This window comes from Ceratosolen solmsi, unplaced genomic scaffold, assembly GCF_000503995.2.
Source record: "Ceratosolen solmsi marchali unplaced genomic scaffold, CerSol_1.0 scaffold23, whole genome shotgun sequence".
Classification (NCBI taxonomy): Eukaryota; Metazoa; Arthropoda; class Insecta; order Hymenoptera; family Agaonidae; genus Ceratosolen; species Ceratosolen solmsi.
Genome location: NW_011948430.1, coordinates 2,133,872 through 2,151,608, shown reverse-complemented (window position 1 = coordinate 2,151,608; position 17,737 = coordinate 2,133,872). Strand labels below are relative to the sequence as shown.

The following is a 17,737-nucleotide window of genomic DNA, read 5'->3' as shown; positions in this document are numbered from 1 at the left end:
CGTGGGGCTGGCTAAACCCGCCGGAGATGTAAGGCACTTGTAGAGAGTGAAAGACAGATTGAGAGAGAGAGAGAGGGGGGGGGGAGATAGAGGCGCGCGTTACGTAACATTCGACTTGCAATTAGAACGAGGAACACGTCGAGTGCGCTGTAGCCGACACGGCCGCTGCCACGAGGACGGAGAGTTTGTTGGTCGCATCCCTCGGGGAACGTGGCTCGGGGCGATGATCGTCGGACGCGCGTGCGCCCTGGCTGGCCAGGTGCGTGGGCCGATATGGAGATAAATCACGTAGTAGCGAGCCCGCATTGTGCTACGCCTGAGCCGACAATGGGAGAGCTCTTGGCTCGACCTGGCCTGGACCCGGTGTTCCACGCAGGATGGAAATCCTCGGCGACAGGCCGTCGTTGCCGAGTGCGCGCGCACTCCTCTCGTAATTAATTAAGCCGAAGTAAAATTAGTTTAGTCGAGTCGCGTCCTGCACCGGACTTTCCGCTTGGCTCAGCTCGACCGCGTGGACTGCGCCTTGTCAAAGCATGAATTCTTAAATAATCCTGCGCGACTCTTGCGGGTCAGTCGTCGGTCCCCACTCGAGTTACCGTGTTATAAATTTTTTTATATCGCCTCGATGCTGGATCAAATTTCTATAACACGTTAACCAGCCCCACTATGACGTAATACCCCAATAGACCGCTTCCTATTCCACTGCTTTCGTATTATTTTAACGTTTGCGCGTCTTATCTTATGCCCAGTCGTTTTCTACGCAAAAGCACGGCTTTTGGCTAAGTTATTGGCGTTATTATAATTTGAAGATAATTTGAAAGTCATTATATTGATGACACGGCAGGATAAATGATTATCAAATGAATATAAGGAAATTCGTTTGTAATCTGAAAAAATGAAGAAAAAAAAAGGGAAAATAAATGTTTAACGAATGGCTCGTCAAGTAAGCTGAAGAAGTCCGAAGAATCGGATATCGGAAACATTTGAGTTTGAATAACCAAAGGAGCGTCTCGAAAAATTTTCCTCGCTTTACCAATGCGCAACATCAAACGTAGGTTCAGTACAGCGCCAAAAATTAGGGAAACTCCAAGGACACCGGAAACGCACGAACGAACGCGAGACAGAGAGAGAGAGAGAGTGAGAGAGACGGGGGGGGAGAATAGAGAGAATAGAGAGAGAGAGAGAGAGAGAGATACGGAGGGAGAAAGAATGCGAGAAAGAGGCGACGATAACGAGTGTAGCGCGCATATTCGACGGTAAATAAAATGGGAGGAGGAGAGGTAAAAGCTTGGCGAATGCGAGCGCGAAACGCTGAGTTGGCAGTTTGCGCGCGAAATGCGAATCGCCGGAACTTTCCGTCCCTCATCCTCACCGGCTCTTCCTTCCCCCAAACCGCTTTTTCGCTCTCTCATTTTTTCTCGTTTTTCATGCCGTTTGCGTAATGCCAACTCCTTCCTTACTTCTCGTCGTGCTCGTCCTTCCCTTTCCTTTTCCCCTATTTTCTCGTTTTCTTTCCTTTCCTTTATCTTCTCTTCTTATTTCTATTTTATTATTTCACAGTACAAGGATGCATGATAGTGGATTTGAGGGATCGTGATGATAAATAAAGTGAAGCAAATCTGAAACAGTCGTCGGCGACGTTTATTCATTATAATAAGTATAATAATTTTATGTACAGATTGGACGACATAACGCGAATTTAAACATCTCTGTGTCGCAATCGGGAGAGCCGTACGACAAAACGATAATAGATATAATATATGTATATGCATATGCACACGCATACATGCATATAAACATACGCACGCGCATGCATGCACACGTACAATTCGTGCATACGCGCACGCACGCACGCAGGCACGCACGCACGCACGCACGGGCAGGCGTACAGATGTGCGTGGATGTACGCCGATTGATGCGCGACGGTGCGTGCGCGTACTGTCCTCGTCATTTGCAAATGCACTCGAGTGTATATACATGTAACTGCGAAAGAGCGTGTTTGTGTTGAGTGGTGTGCAGTATGGCCGTGTATATTATACATGTGGGGAGATTGTGTGCGTGTCGCTGTAGGTCCGTGTTTTATGTTTTACGTAGGCGTGCGCGCGCGTGTATATTATGCGTACATTTAATGATAGCTATTTTAGAAATAGTCCTGTTCCTTACTGCAAAAGAAAGTAAACGGAGCGTGATCCCCTAAAAGTAAATGATTGATTATATAAAACCTCTATGGATCTTACAAAATTATTGCATACGCGACATCTTGTAGCGCTACTTATAATAACACATTTTGTGCCTGAGAAGAAATCAATATAATTAACAGGATAATATGGATCCACGGTGATCAAGCAGATATCGCTGGGTAATAATGCGCTAAACTTACACGCTCATTGCTTGTCATAACATATAGATACGTCAGACCTTTAATACAATATATTAAAATATAAAGTTGATTAAATCCCCGTCTTTAGTTTACGCCCCGGTCGTGCTGCCCGTCAATGTAATCACTCTCGAAGAGACGAGAGAGGAAGACGAAACAAAAAGAAAAAAAAGTGGAAATCTCAGGTGATTTATCGTTATTCGGCTTCGACTCGTTTGCACGACGTATAATGATAAAATAAGAGGAATTATTCAACTTTCGTGTTACATCATCGAGTGTGTAAATCATTCGTAAGGTAAAAAAAAAAAAATCGTACATAAATAGGAATAATACTTTTGCTAAAAAATAAACACCGCATGATTCGTAAAATCATAATTGAAGTTACAGATTTTGTAAGTATTTATAAAAATGAAGTGATCGACACATTTGTTATTGCACCACGTACGAGGTCGATTGCCTTAACGCACAACCACCCCTCCCTAATCGCGTACGTACTTTTAAAGATATTTTCATCTTTATTATATTCCGTTAATAATCAATCAAGGAAATATATAACGTTCTCTTATATATTCATAAAATACGATGTCATCCCTCTTCTCAGCCGCGGCTTTACATTCATTTTCTCATATCATATATGCAATGCACTTTGCGCTACGACAATTGTTTTGGTACGATTTTTTTGGCATCGACGACTCAAACGGCTGTAACGGCCCCTCGGTAGCTACCTCTAGTAGCTTCTCCAAGGACTTCAAGTCTAGCATTAAACTACGTTCTTTTAATCTAATGATAATTCAGGCTCTGCCACATCTCGACATAGAGAAGAGAGAGCTAGAGAGAGAGAGATAGATAGATAGAGAGAGAGAGAGAGAGAGAGAGAGAACGCTTTACATTATGAGATTTCTAATTTCCATCTGTCCGTCGTCATGATAACAGTCTTCCAATATATATATATATATATATATATATATATATACAATATATATTCGATGTAGCAAAAACAATTTTTGGAGATAAAAAAATATAAAGGAGAAAATGACGTGGATGTCGAGAATAATGATAATGGCGAGGACGAGGACGACGACGAGGATGATGATGACGACGATGACGATCACAACGCTGATAATGCCAATGAGCAGTGGATGAAGGGAAGACAAAATCACGACGACGAGTCGAGTTTCTTTCTGGCATATCAAACAAAATTGTTACAACGTATTATTTACTTATTGTAAAGTAATTTAAAAGGACGAAATGCAAAAAGACGGAAATACAGAGAAAATTTACGTGGAAGACGAACAGAGCGAATGGAGAAAGTTACGAGCTGTTAAACTCGCTTATAACACAGCCCACTTCGCGCGTATAATCTAACGTCAAATATACAAGATAATTTGTACGCGTGTTTACTCAGTGCCGTAAACTCGTATGCCATTTTCTCTCCGTTTACATTAATATTGCAATTGTGGACAATGATTTATGCACTAAGAGTCGCCAGCAGTAGCCCGTGTACGCGCATCGTGTGCGTGGCCATTGAAAGCCCAATGAGATTGGAATACGGAACTGCTGGGACTGTTGTGGAGGAGCCAAGCGATGATCGGACAAAGTTGCGAAAGCCGAATGACATAATTGGAAGTTAGTCGGTATCTCTGTAAAATGCACCGATCGATGCGGGTCAAAGGTCACGGAAACTAGACTTTAAACGCGCGCAGCGTAGTCTTGAACGTAATCGCGGATAAACGATAAAGCGCACGAGAATCGACGATCGTTTGAAGTTTATCGCGCGAAATTTACAAAATTAAACTACGACGGGTGGAAGTCAGCGATAAGGATGAGCTATTTGCATGTAGTTGAGAGAGGAGAGTGAGAAAAGCGTGTACCGCGTGCGCAATAACAAACAACAAGTGCCGAAGTTGACGAAGTTGTCTTGATCTTTGAGAGGGTATCGCCGTAACCATCGTATCGCTCGCTCTTTATCAATTGCGATGCCGTAATCCTCCCGACTAGTGGATATTCGTATTCTTCATCTCCTTCGCAATTACACGCGGACTTTGATCTCGCGCACGAGCATTCTCAACTCTTACAAATCTTACTCCTCACTCGATTCGATGCCTCTCTACAATTCGCCCTTCCTCATAATTGGCTCGATCTGATCGTCCTCCATCGCCTCCCAACAACCATACGCCCCGACAGACACGACTACTCGGCCCGCGCTGACGATTACTGCGCATGCTCACGATATCCAATCATATGCAATCAGGTACAAGATTCGTATTAGGATGGGTAATCGAGCTCTTACCCAATGATGCTGCAATTGCACGTGACCATTCGCATTAATCGTACCGCTGGCCGCCTCTCGAATCCATGCCACGCACAATTCTAGAAAATCACAATGACGACGAGACTGACGGTAGATCGGTCGCAACCGTCCGTCAACCTACCTCCACTCCCTTCCAACAGCCCGTATTATCGAGTCGCCCTTGGTTCGGTCGCCTAGCTCCTCGACTAAGCTCGACTTGGCTTCACGAGGTCAGACGATTGGCGACGGCGGCAGCTCGCCTCACGGTCCAGGATGGCTAGGCTCCTCGGATCGGGGGCCTGAGCGAGATGCGCTGAATTACAATCCGGGCTTGATCGATGCACGGTACACTGCACGTGCCGCACTTCTCCCAATCCGGACGGAGACTCGCTCCTTGTGTTTTATACTCACCGGCAGCCTCATGTCCAGCGCGGTCGCTGTCACAGGTAGACCTCGGGACTGGCTGGTGCAGGCTGCTGTTGTTGCTGCTGTTGCTGATGCTGCTGATGCGGATTCGGTGTATGCTGCTGCTGCTGGTGCTGCTGCTGTTGCTGTTGCTGCTGTTGCTGCTGTTGCTGCTGTTGCTGCTGTTGCTGGTGAGGATGTGGCGGTGGCGGATGGTGGGGCTGGCGGCTCCTCAGGACCGTCTCGTAGCGTTGCTTGTAAACGTCGCGCTCCTGTTGGGTGCGGGCCAGCTCGAGCTTCAGCACGTCAATCTCGTTCTGGAGATTGTGATTCGCGGTCTCGAGATCGTGGCGCTGCTGCATCCGCTTGCTACGACAGTTCTGCGCGTAGCCGCGGTTCTTCAGCGTGCGCCGCTTCTGCTTCAGTCGCACTATCTGCCAAGCATGAGTTGCGAAATACGACATTTATAGCACATGGTGTGGAACCACGGGTGTCTGGTACTTGGGCGCACCTGGTGCTCTGCGGTTGGAGCATCGAGAGGGTAGATCGATGGGGAATTGAGGAGCGCCGCGGGTCCCGAGGACTCTCGACGCTCCTGCCGCAGAAGGGGCGCGTCGCGACATTTATATCCCCTGCACATTTTGCCATTTTTACTTTGGCAATAATCACATATTGCACGAACAATCTCAATAACCAGGCAAATACGCCTATTTATTGGTTAGCTCGCGTCAATCAGCTTTTCATGCTTCGACTTAATCATTTCCGGCACCCTCTTCACTTTATAAGTTTACAATGTTCGAGTAATACGGTTGCTTTTAATGGCGAAAAACTTTTATCGTTTATAGTGAATTAGCGTATTTTAAAAAGTTAAATAAAAAGTGTTGTATCTGTTATGGACATACAAATGCTTTATTAAGTAACCAAAAAAAAAAAAAAGAAAAAAAAGAAAAAAAAAGATTTGAAGTGTATTTTAGTTGCATACAATTAATGAGGTTTTCATGGGAGATAAAATTTTGTCGAATAGTTTTATCGTAATGCTTTATTGTAAAAGATTTTTGTTTTGTCGGGCAGTTAGCGAAGTAGAATCCGAAAGCGTTTTATCCTATTGAAAATGATAGGCTATCACTGCAGAATTTCTCAAGCACAATTGAATAAGCCTACTTTCTCAATCGTAGAGAAATTTAAATGTTTAATTTATGAAAATTAAACCACTCCCGAGGTAGGTAAATTTAAAGAAAAAAATTTGTTCCCTTTTGTTCATATTTCCTGTTTAAATTTCAATTATTATGTTTCTCTGTAAAATGCTCGTTATAACGAGGGGACAATTTTGATAAAGTTGTTTGATAATTTGCCTTACGTGAATTTAGAAAAAAAAAATATATATATATATATATGTGCGCGCGCGTGTGTGTGTGTGTGTGTGATTCGATTAGAGCTTAAATTAAATCGCGACGACGGGATTTCCATTTCGTGCATAAAACTTTCTAAGCGATAGAGCAATGAGCCTCAGTAATTATAAAACTTATTATAATCTTAATCATAAATCACGGCATGAATCAATCGATCAAAATTATATAACAGTCAGTTGTCTTCGTCGGTACGAAAAACTCTGATTCTGTGCCAGCATTATATCTCCCTTCCTCGACGCTCGTGCTTTTATATGAATGTAACTTACCATCGGCGCACTAACGATGACAATTAAATGTGTTACAATCTTTATATAATAAGAGAATGTAAACTCATGCATTGTACATGTGGACTATCAATAAGCAGTGCATTAGTGAAACATTGTTCTGGTGTAGTAGCGTAATAGAATATTGTAACGATAAAATACGTGACGTTTATCGATGCAGTATTATTGTAATTATAGAGCAAAGATTATATCATCATTGACCTTGATGTAATTTTTATTATGGTGAATTTTTTGTAATGACAGATGAGTGTCCGAAAGTGGACATATTTACCTCTGTTACGTAAATCATTTGTCGCTAATCATTCAATTGTCACTATTAAGCTACACCGATGTTTTTATTTTGTTTTGTTTTGTTTTGTTTTGTTTTGTTTTTTGTGTGATTTTTTTATTGTAACGAAAATTAAATATCGAGTTATTGTAATAATGATAGTCTATCGCGTGATTGTCAATAAATTGTTCGATTCAACTCATAATAAGATCATGGATATAAAATGAAAATTTATATTTTCTCGAGAATATCAAAATTAATCTCCTGCAAATTAGATAAACAATAATGACGCCTCAACCTGTTTATTCGCCAACTAAATTTATATTGAAAATCTTAGCGAGAAAATGGCAATTTTAACCAAATCCATTTGATATTTTGACTCGAATAAGATATCGAATAAGGCATTAATAAGGTTGCGGTTGGAATTATATATTATATAATATTTACAGGATATCGCTTTTACTCTCTAAAGATTCTATATCCGTTTACAAAATGCAAAGAGTTGCCGGTAATGTATGAGCTACGCTTTGGCATTTATTATATACATTTCCGATGATTCTTATAAAATTATAATACATCTATTTTATTTTTTCTTCTATTTTAGCTTAGAAAGACCTTATCATAATAGATATTTTGAAAAGTGGAATTGAAGTTTGTGAAAATTCAAGAGTTTTAAACGATTTTAAATAATCTGAATTTTATCGCGTTTGTTAATTGAGCTTTTATTTTTCAAATTGTCGCTAATGATTCGTTTCACATTCGTTGGCGTAAAATAAAAACTGTAAAAATGTAAAACTATATGAAACGTTTTTAAGATCCTATCGATTCATTAAATGCAATATACAACATTCAAAAGGACTCCTAATTTCATTCTTAGTCGCTAACGTTTTCATAAATATCGTCATCATTTTCATCGTCGCCGTTGTCGTTATTATTATCATTATACGATATTTAATTATTGTCAGCGGCGGCGGGGGGGGGGAATTAAAAAAAAATGACAGAACCAAAATTCGATTCCAGTGTCGATAATCCTAGACTATTTAAGCATTGAATTTTTATGATATTTTGATATTTATCGTAACAACGCATATTCAGCACGAGAGCTTTATATAAATATAAAATGTAAAGCGACAATGTAAATGTGACTAAAAGGTTAGAGAGCGCAGGATAAGAGTGTGATGAAAATAAAAATAAAATAAATTCTCATTGGAGGTGCGCACAATCATGTAGTCGCAACCCGTCCCCTTCGCCCGTCGACTCCGACTCAACTCCGACACTAATGGGACTTGCTGCCACTCCTCGCCGCCACCTCTCCTAAGCGCCCCCGGGACACGTGACTCGCGCGTAAAAAGAATTCGGAAACGAAGCTCCACGGCTAAGCCAATTGAGCTCCGTCCGCGGGCTGTGATCAAGGAATTTCCAGATACCTCTTCTCTAGGGCATCCCTGCAGCCGCTTGTTGAGCTCGCGGACCGAGAGGGACATGAGGAGCTCGTCGTTCATGAGGTCGTCGTGGCTGCCCGGCGGCTCCGAGCAATGCTCGTGGCTTCCCGCCGGACCCGAGCAGTGCGTTATGGAGGCCGAGCGGTGTACTGCGCAAATTCATAGACCTCGTGAGTGGGAATATCCGCACGTGCGACCAGCCTACTAGTACGAGTCTCCTTGCGACCTCGGGATTCTTGGGCCGTTGCTTTTGACGCTCGCGACCCCTCGACGCCGACCGACGCGACCCGCGACCCTCACCAGCATACTCGTCGTAGTCACGACACACTCCCTACCGGGAGATCGGTGACGATTATGCATCACGCCTTGAGTGCATAGGTGTCGAGGAGCGATCGAAGCGAATGCTCGTTCGAACTAGGGCGAGAGGAGCACCGTCCATAGCCAAAAGTCTATTTAATTTAATTAATATGCGCATGATATTAGGATCCTTTATTCTTGATATCAAATTGCCGCCGCGCGAATCGACCCCTCGCCATGCATTAACAATACGGACGAACGCAAATATGTCCAAATCCCGTTAGACTTCCGTTATATAATGGCAGCATTAACTGCGCCAAGTGGCGAGTTATCCAATGTCCTTTTAAATGCATTGTTTAGAGTTAAGTTTATCGAGATATCCTTGGCCAAGCAACTTCCGCCTCATTGGCAATTTGGAATTTTGAATTTTGAATTTTGAATTTTGCATTCGAATCGTTGAAGCGAATACGTAAGGACGTTAAACTTTTTTCTTAGCCATCGTTACGTAGTGAAAAAATACGCGGACTTTGACCGTTAATGGAAATTAAATGATTTCTTGATATCGAATCGGTCGGACGACCCTTCTCAACGACAATTCGACCTTCCCAATCGTTGTCAATGAGCGTTAGATCATCGTGAATCGTCGTGAAAATTAATGCCCCAAAAGCGTACAAGCTAGCGCATTCGTGAACTATTGACTACTTTGACCCCCGTATCTCTAAGGCTGATTTACTGATACGTCATAGTTACGGAATAATAGGAAATTCTTTGTAACCGATGTCTCGTTGTAAATTATTTCGTGGTCGTCCATCGATAATACCGATTGCCGATTAGCGTATCCAATGCTCGTTGTAATCGATCGCGCGCCCTCGCAAGCGTTAAGCTCAAATATGTTTTCCTCGACCGCGATCCATCAACACCAATCTCCCTTGGCGATCGATCGACTGACTCGTGCCGACCTGCCTACGCTACCCTATCCACAAAATCACTCACGAGCCCTTCGCGCGACCATCCACGCGCTCATCGGTGCTCGACGAGCTGCCGCAACCTCGGCGTCGCGTGCGTCAATCATCCCCCCCCCCCGCCCCAATACACCCGCCAAGAATCCGCGTGGCCGCAGCGTCCTCGTAGGTCCAAGTCGTCACGACTTAATCCTACAACACCTACTTCGAATGGTGTGCACGGGACTGGGTCCACCTGGTCCCTGGCTTGATCCCGGCCCGGGGCCGCACGAGCTCCCGGAGCATACGCTCAGCGGCCTCCCAGGCTGTTGTTGTTGTTGTTGTTGCTGCTGCTGTTGAATTTGCATTTGCATTCCATCGTCCAGCTGTACGGGCATCATACCGCCAGCGCCGTTAATGCCACCACCGCCTCCACCGGCGCCGCCACCGCCACTGCCGCCTCCGCCACCGGCGCCGCCGCTCGTGTAATACTCGATGTGGCCGCCCATTATGTAGCCTCCTGTAGCAAAAGTCTCGTCGATTATTTACGCCGAGCGGGGATTTCCCGCGCCCCAGACCCTGAATTCTCGAGTCCGCAGTTGTCGGGCTTTGCACGCGCCTTAAGACTTCGGTGATTCCGTCATTGCGGAACGCGCGCACCGCCGTTAGTTACTTAGCCGCGGACGGATTTAACGTTGGGCTTCGCTCGATGCTTCAGCATGTTTCCTCTTAGGATAAAATTATTCGATTGTTAAATGAAATCGCGAGTCCCGGCTTAACCAATACCTCAACTATTATAAATTTTTACCGCAAAGACTTTCACGCGACTATTGATTAAGGAGCTCGGACGAATTGCCATTATCATCGATGCGCGGATAATCTACTAATACAAAATATGCCCTGCCTATGAGATCTCTAGCCTATGAGCCTCCGAGCAACAATTACTAAAAATTAATCATTCAAAAAATTAATTATTCAAAAGGTGCTGAATTATTAGAAAAGCATTGAGAAATTTAACGGTACGATCGCTTCGTGCTAGACTCACCCTCCATTCCGCTATTATACATTGGAAACTACTAAGCGATATTTCTTTGAAAACTGCATTATTCCGATAAAATAATTGTACGAACTAACAACTATCTATAATGTACTTATCGACTTAGATACGCGACTAAACAAATCGTTAACACAATTTTTCACGTTTTTCTGAAAACTATGTCGAGGTTAGCATTATAATTTTCGGTCATTGGTCTTACGCCAATTTGGTAAATGATTCCATCCAATACCAATTGCATTAGATAATGATTTTTTTTATTTATTCGGATAAATGGAAAAAAGAAAAGAAACGATTCCTTTTATAACAATTGGTATTTTTTTTTTTTTTTTTGTAATTGTATTATGTAATTATGTTGTTGCTAGGTATACGTATTATTCTGTCTGATGAAATAAAATCCATCTGCAAGTATGAAATGGCATTACTTATATGCAAATTAGTTTAAGCAAATTTATCGAGACATTCAATTATTTTATAAAGCATTATTGTATTTATAGAATGATAATGTTATGTTTATTATTATTGGTCTAATCTTTTTTATTTCATCAAAATGCATTGATTGTCATACTTATAGAGATGCGCGCAGTGAAGTTAGAAGCATAAAATTTATATGTAAAATTATAAGACAGTAAAAATCGCAATTTTTTATAATTGCGTATCAGTGCAATGTAGCCGCTTAACTGATAATTCATTATTGTCGATTTTAGTATGAAAATATTAGTTTCTTAAATAATAACGCTTCTAATCTTTCCGCATGTGCTCAATTCAAATTGAAAATATATAATCATTTGTACTATTTGAATACAATCTGCAGATAAAATACAAAGAAGGAATTTTATGCGCCTACAGATATATCTATAAAAGCTGTATTTTACACATATAAACGAAGAATTAGAAAAGATGACAATATAATATAACATTCAAAATTTCTGATAATACAAAAATATTTCAATTATCATAATAGATTTTGTTATTGCCTTGACATTTATCTTAATTCGACCTTTTGTATGTAATTGTTTTTTTTTTTTTTCTTCAATTTATATCGAAATTTGTTTAGGACAAAGAGTGTCTATAATCCATCGGCACTGAAACTGTAGCGATACAAAATAAAAAAATAAAAAAAAATAAAAAATAAAAAAAATATTAAATAAGCATTATATTTAGATAAAATATGCTATTGTTTTATATATACAAAGTAATTTCTTGTTTATTATTATTATTATTATTATTATTATTATTATTATTATTATTATTATTATTATTATTATTATTATTATCATTATCATCATCATCGTCGTCGTCATCATCATCATCATCATCATCATCATCATCATCATCATCATTATTATTATTATTATTATTATTATTATTATTATTATTATACATATTAAGTGCAATTGAAAATTCTTACTCATGGAAATCCCGTATAGACAAAATGGTCTTTGAATGATAAAGTTTTTATCTGCAATTCATAAACAAGATCATAATGAATTGGCAGGAAGGGAAATTACAGAAAAATTCTTGAGAAAAGCTCGCTAAACAAAAGAACTTGGCGATCCAAAACAACAATTAAGCCCGCCGAATAGCTGGACAATATTGTTACTACTTGTTGCAAAACTTTTACTTGCATCTTGTACAATTTATCGCTCGTCTATTATTAATATTTTTTTTAATTATTTTAAATATGATGTTTCATTAAAATATTTAGCTTTCTTCAGATTATGAGCGAAATATCCAATTTATTTATAATTAACGAAACAATATGCATCGAGCTAGAAGTGTGTAATAATAAAACACGTAGAAAGAAAAAAAAAATACAATTAAAAAAATACCTATATTATATACTACTGTCAAATCATTATATTTTCATTGTTTTGTTTAGTACTCATGAAAATTATATATTGCCACGAGATTTATCCGATTCTACTGAACTTAACATTTTTTTTTTTTTTAGTTTTCAACAGTATAACGCGTTTCTCGTGCGTTAGGGGATTTCTATGTATAAGTAGAGCAAAATCTCATATACATTTGAATATTGAGCATTCTGAAATCAAATGTTAAACGTTATTACGGACGATTGAACTTTTTCAATTACATATATTTTTCAATCGAAAATCCATAATATTATTTCCTTACGCATAAATATCATTAAAAACTTGCCATTACAATACATTACTTTGTTTACATTTATTGCAATTATTATGATGTAAATGACCTTCATTATTGCTAAATTAAAATTAGAAATTGTATTAGACATTTGTATTTAACGATCTCTAATTTAACTTCTCTCTTGAGAGAATATTAAAAACCTTAATATCGACAAAATTTATAAACTTTTAAACAACTGTGGCATATAATAATACAGTAAAGTTATGAAAGGTGGGATTGATTAAGATAGTGGAATTTTCTATTTGGAAAGGCAACTAAAGTATCGTTTAAAATAAATCTAAACACTTTATTGATGTAAACCAATTACTTTGGTAAAGTCATTTGGTAAAGTGGCTTACTAGTAATGGTTCTTAGCAATAGTAGTCGTTCATAAAAGCGTACTTATGTAGAAAATCTAATGATTTACATTCTTATAACTTATTAAAAATAAATCCAAATGTTAAAGCTACGATAATGAAACAATCTGAAAAATTAGACGTTAAGCAATTCAGTATAAATTCGACATATTTGGTAAGTAAATGTAATTGTCAAGTATGTAAAATTCTTCGCTCTTAGTAGTTTTTACGAAAGGTAATTGAATGACATCGCGACACAATTATATTTGGGCTTCACCCCAATTATTGATTAAACATGTTTTATTTATTAAAAATTAAGGTTAAATTTCATAATCGGCGTTGCTAAAACAATTAAATCCTAGTCGTTTAATTAATCCCATTGATATCTTATGCAATTAGCTTATTCGACATTAAAATTAAAATAAATTGCGCTTGACTTTTTGTGCAAAAAACTTATTGGAAGTAACAAACAATAAAAGATGCAAGTGAAATCGATGTGCCATTTATAATTTAAGATTTATAATTCTTTACCCTTGACATTGGCTTAATATTTAATTGTAATTGTTACATATTTCTTAATAGCAAATTTAATATAATAAGTAAGATTTTTAATGTATTCTTAATAGATCTCGGGGACTTTAGATTTTCAAATAATACGTATATTTAAATGTTATTGTTTTATTGTTGTTGTTATTGATTTTATTGCGAAAATCTGATATTATGACTTGTAATTATGTGCATTAGATATATTTAAATGCATGCTTAAGTTCTTGCTTGGTCGATTAAAATAATTTAATTTATGATTATAAGACTTAGGTAAATACTATCCGCTTAGCTAAAACTGTCGATCTAAGAATCGGAGGTTATTATTTAATTATAATAAAGCCTAATTACACAAATAATAAGTATTTGTGAAACGAATATGAAAATTTATTTTCAATGATTTAATCATAATAATTATTGCAATCGTCGGAGTCGTGGCCCTCACACGTTCTATTTCAATAAATTAATTAATACTTTACATGAATTTGATTGTCAAGTCAAGTAAATTACAAAACAAAACGAAAAAATAAACTACCAAATTGCACACATAGGGATTGAATTATATATAATAAACATTTTGCTTTTTTTTTTCTTTTTTTTTTTTTTTTTATGATATTTATAAAAAATTAAGGTATTTGTATTTGTATTTCCATCGGTAAATATACATCATCAAAAACTATTCAAAACCTTATCTATGAATTTTTAATTATTTAATTAATCATTTTACTATATCAAATGTTATACGATGATAGACATTTTGTATTTCTTTAATCATTAGAAGATATTATTTTTTTTTTTTTTTTTTTTTTTTTTTTTTTTTATATAATATTCAAGGTAATAAAAACCGATAATAATTATCCAAGGGAAAGTGGATTATTGATTGAAATGATCGAAAGCTTTTTCTTAAACAACATCAAAATCTTGAAATAATATTGTAGCCGCAGTGTAATAAGCTAATAAGCGTACCGTAAGGCAAGTAATTATCATTTATATCATTAATTTGCTAGAAATTGCTTTTTCCGCCACTTTATGAAACGGTATAATAAACGATTCTTTTATTTATTGTTTATGTAAATTTCAATATAACTCCACATTTTTTTTGCAATATGCTTAATATATGCTTAGCGATACTGGCATTTTGTAGCTAAGAAATTTATATACGTAAATTGAGAAAAAAAATTGATTTACATCGAATGAAAGAATTGCAAATTTCTCTATTATTCGGGCATTCAACAATCACAACATAAATTGCTTATAATAGTTGTAATGTTATACATTACAAGCTGCACAGCACTTTACAACATTAATATCTCTATAATATTTATCAATATTTTGTATTTTTATTTATAATATTGGTGTTTTTGTGAAAACAAGAGAAAAGCTATGAAAAACCCTTTTGCCATTAAAGAGAATTATAATTGCCTACGTGTAAATGTAAATTTTTATATTACCACTGTTAGCTGTATTTAAGCATGAGTATTTAGTGTTTTGAGTATATTGACAGTTGTTGTGACATATCGATGAAACTAACGCCAGCGAAGCATTATAAATTTCTGACATTGACATTTTGCTTCTTAAATTCGTACAAAGTTAATTTGCATCGACCATACAGGCCAATTGGTTCACATAGTAATTTTGTGAATTCGAAATATTGTTTATAAATAAGAGGAGCCCTCAAAGATTCTTAAATGTCAACAATTATCTATAATTTAGCGCTATCTGCCGATAATGATAAGGGCTTTAGATTTCAAAGTCTAATTTGTTTTAAAGTTCACGTTGTAAACATTCTTCCCTGCGCTTACAAATAAATACCTAAGGCTCATACGATAATATCAATGCCTATCATCTCATGGCTCTCCCTATGCAAATTAATTTCATAACAGTAATGCCCATTCATCATTGTGACAATTGCGTCACAACATTTGTCAAACTATTTCTAATGAAAATATCTACGTAGCATTGCTTTTAACTCGGCAGTTTTCTATCATAAAGCCGACGCTCACGACTAGACGACGCGAATTCATATTCCAATTGAATTAGGCTGTGGCACGGCACAAACTGGAATGAACAACGCGCGCGCGCTCCGAGGGCTGATGGAAAGGGCCCCGTCATACAAATCCCCCATAACACATGGCAAATTCGGACATAGGAAACACGAACTTTCCTCGTTTCCCTACTCGCTTAAGCCAAGCTCCTTAAATGTGGTGATTTATTCGAGTATGCGACTTGGCCAGGGGATGGCTAAAGGCTCGAGCGCTCGAGCGCCGATTCCACGACGATTACACGACGATTCCACGACGATTCGACAGCGTCTCGAGTGGCCCCTCACTGTCCCGAGACATCACATCAACCAACACTTCATCATAGCTCGGTAAGTGCGGCCTTACCCACGACGAAAATAATCGAGCCTCTACAACGCCATCGGCTAACAGCACCAACTCCTACGGCACGTCCCGCTAGACCGAGCAGCAAATGCTCTGTCCTGCCTATTACCGACCATCCCCCCCCCCCGCACACACCGCCACGATAACCACGGGGCGCGACGCTCGACTGTTTCGAGGCGAGGGCTGCACGAGCGTCACTGACCGGAATTCGGGGCTTTAAACTGACCGGTGTGTCTGGACAGCCGTGCCGGGTGTCCTCCCTGATGATGGATCGAGTGATGATGGTGCTGGACGAGGTCCGGTAGGTGATGACCTGGCCAATGCTCGGCATCCATGTCGGCTTCGGGTCCGGGCTCGGGTGGACAGTGGGGTCTAAGATCCAGGGGTTCCTGTCGCAGACTCGGAGCGAACCACGGAACTCCGTCGGGTAAGATCGCCTCTGGCTGTTGGTGCTGTTGCTGCTGCTGTTGTTGTTGTTGCTGCTGCTGGTGTTGCTGATGCTGTTGTTGCTGTTGCTGTTGCTGTTGCTGTTGCTGTTGCTGTTGTTGTTGCTGGTGTTGCTGATGCTGGTGAGGATGTTGAGACTGCTGCTGTTGTTGGAGATGCGGTTGGTACTGGGCGCGTTCGAGTCTGTCGAGTCGCTGGAGGTGGTGGAGCGCCGGGGGTGAGGCCGAGACTGGTGGCGTATCGGGCGGCGTACCCGGATGCGAGAGGCCAGTGAGCCCTGGCCCATAGGGTAGTTTCAATAATACTCCTGCTTGGACGACGTGCTGTAGCTGGGGCTGGCCGTAAGGGGGCTGCTCGAGCTCGTGAGCCGGTGGTGTGAGCGGGCCCAGGGCCCCGGGACCGGTACCAGGGGGAGAGCCCAGGCTGCGGAGCTGCGCGGGCTCGTGGCCGAGAAGCGGCTTAGACGGTGTCCGGAGTTTGTCAGCGGCGAGAGCCGCGGCGGAGGCCGCGGCCGCCGCCGCTGCCGCCGCTTCGCGTTTCACGTCCCCCGGATCCAGATGATCCAGCACAAACTCCTGAACGTATTCACGAGCGAGGTGCTCCTCGGCTTCCATCTTCACCTCGTCGACCGCGACGACCTCACCGCCGGCCGCGGCTGCATAAGGCTGCAGGCCAGCGCCCGCCGCAACTTCGCTCGTTGCTGCCGTCGTCGTCGTAGCCGTCGTAGTCGTCGTCGTCGTCGTTGATGTCGTCGCCGTCGGGCCGGTAAAACAACTACGAGACTCTTTGTCGTTTATGGTAGTGCTCCTATTGCTCTTGGTACCGCGCCTGAGCTCAGGCATCCGACATAACGACTCGTCCGAATCAAAGGATGAGACGGGCCTGCGATTCCTACCTTCCGTCTACGTGCGTAGCCTGACGTATGTGCGCGCGCGTACGTATATGCGTATTGCGAATGGATCCGGATGTGTGTTGGATCTGTATTTTGGCCGTGGGTATATTGGCGAGAGTGGGTAAGCGGGTGAGCGGAAAAACGAATGAGAGAGAGAGAGAGAGAGAGAGAGGGGGAGAGAGAGAGGGCGAAACTCGAGA

At 40.3% G+C, this 17,737-nt stretch overlaps 1 protein-coding gene across 1 annotated transcript; it reads right to left on the bottom strand.

Annotated features, from left to right (window-relative positions):
• Positions 1-7,773: 7,773 nt before the first annotated feature.
• On the bottom strand, positions 7,774-17,487 carry tj (Maf family bZIP transcription factor traffic jam). Its single transcript, XM_011501964.1, has 5 exons — positions 16,733-17,487; positions 16,401-16,597; positions 9,940-10,233; positions 8,461-8,624; positions 7,774-7,812 (listed from the first exon to the last, which is right to left on the bottom strand). The coding sequence occupies exons 1-5, from the start codon at positions 17,485-17,487 to the stop codon at positions 7,774-7,776; spliced, it is 1,449 nt and encodes a 482-aa protein (XP_011500266.1).
• Between the last annotated feature and the right edge of the window lie 250 nt (positions 17,488-17,737).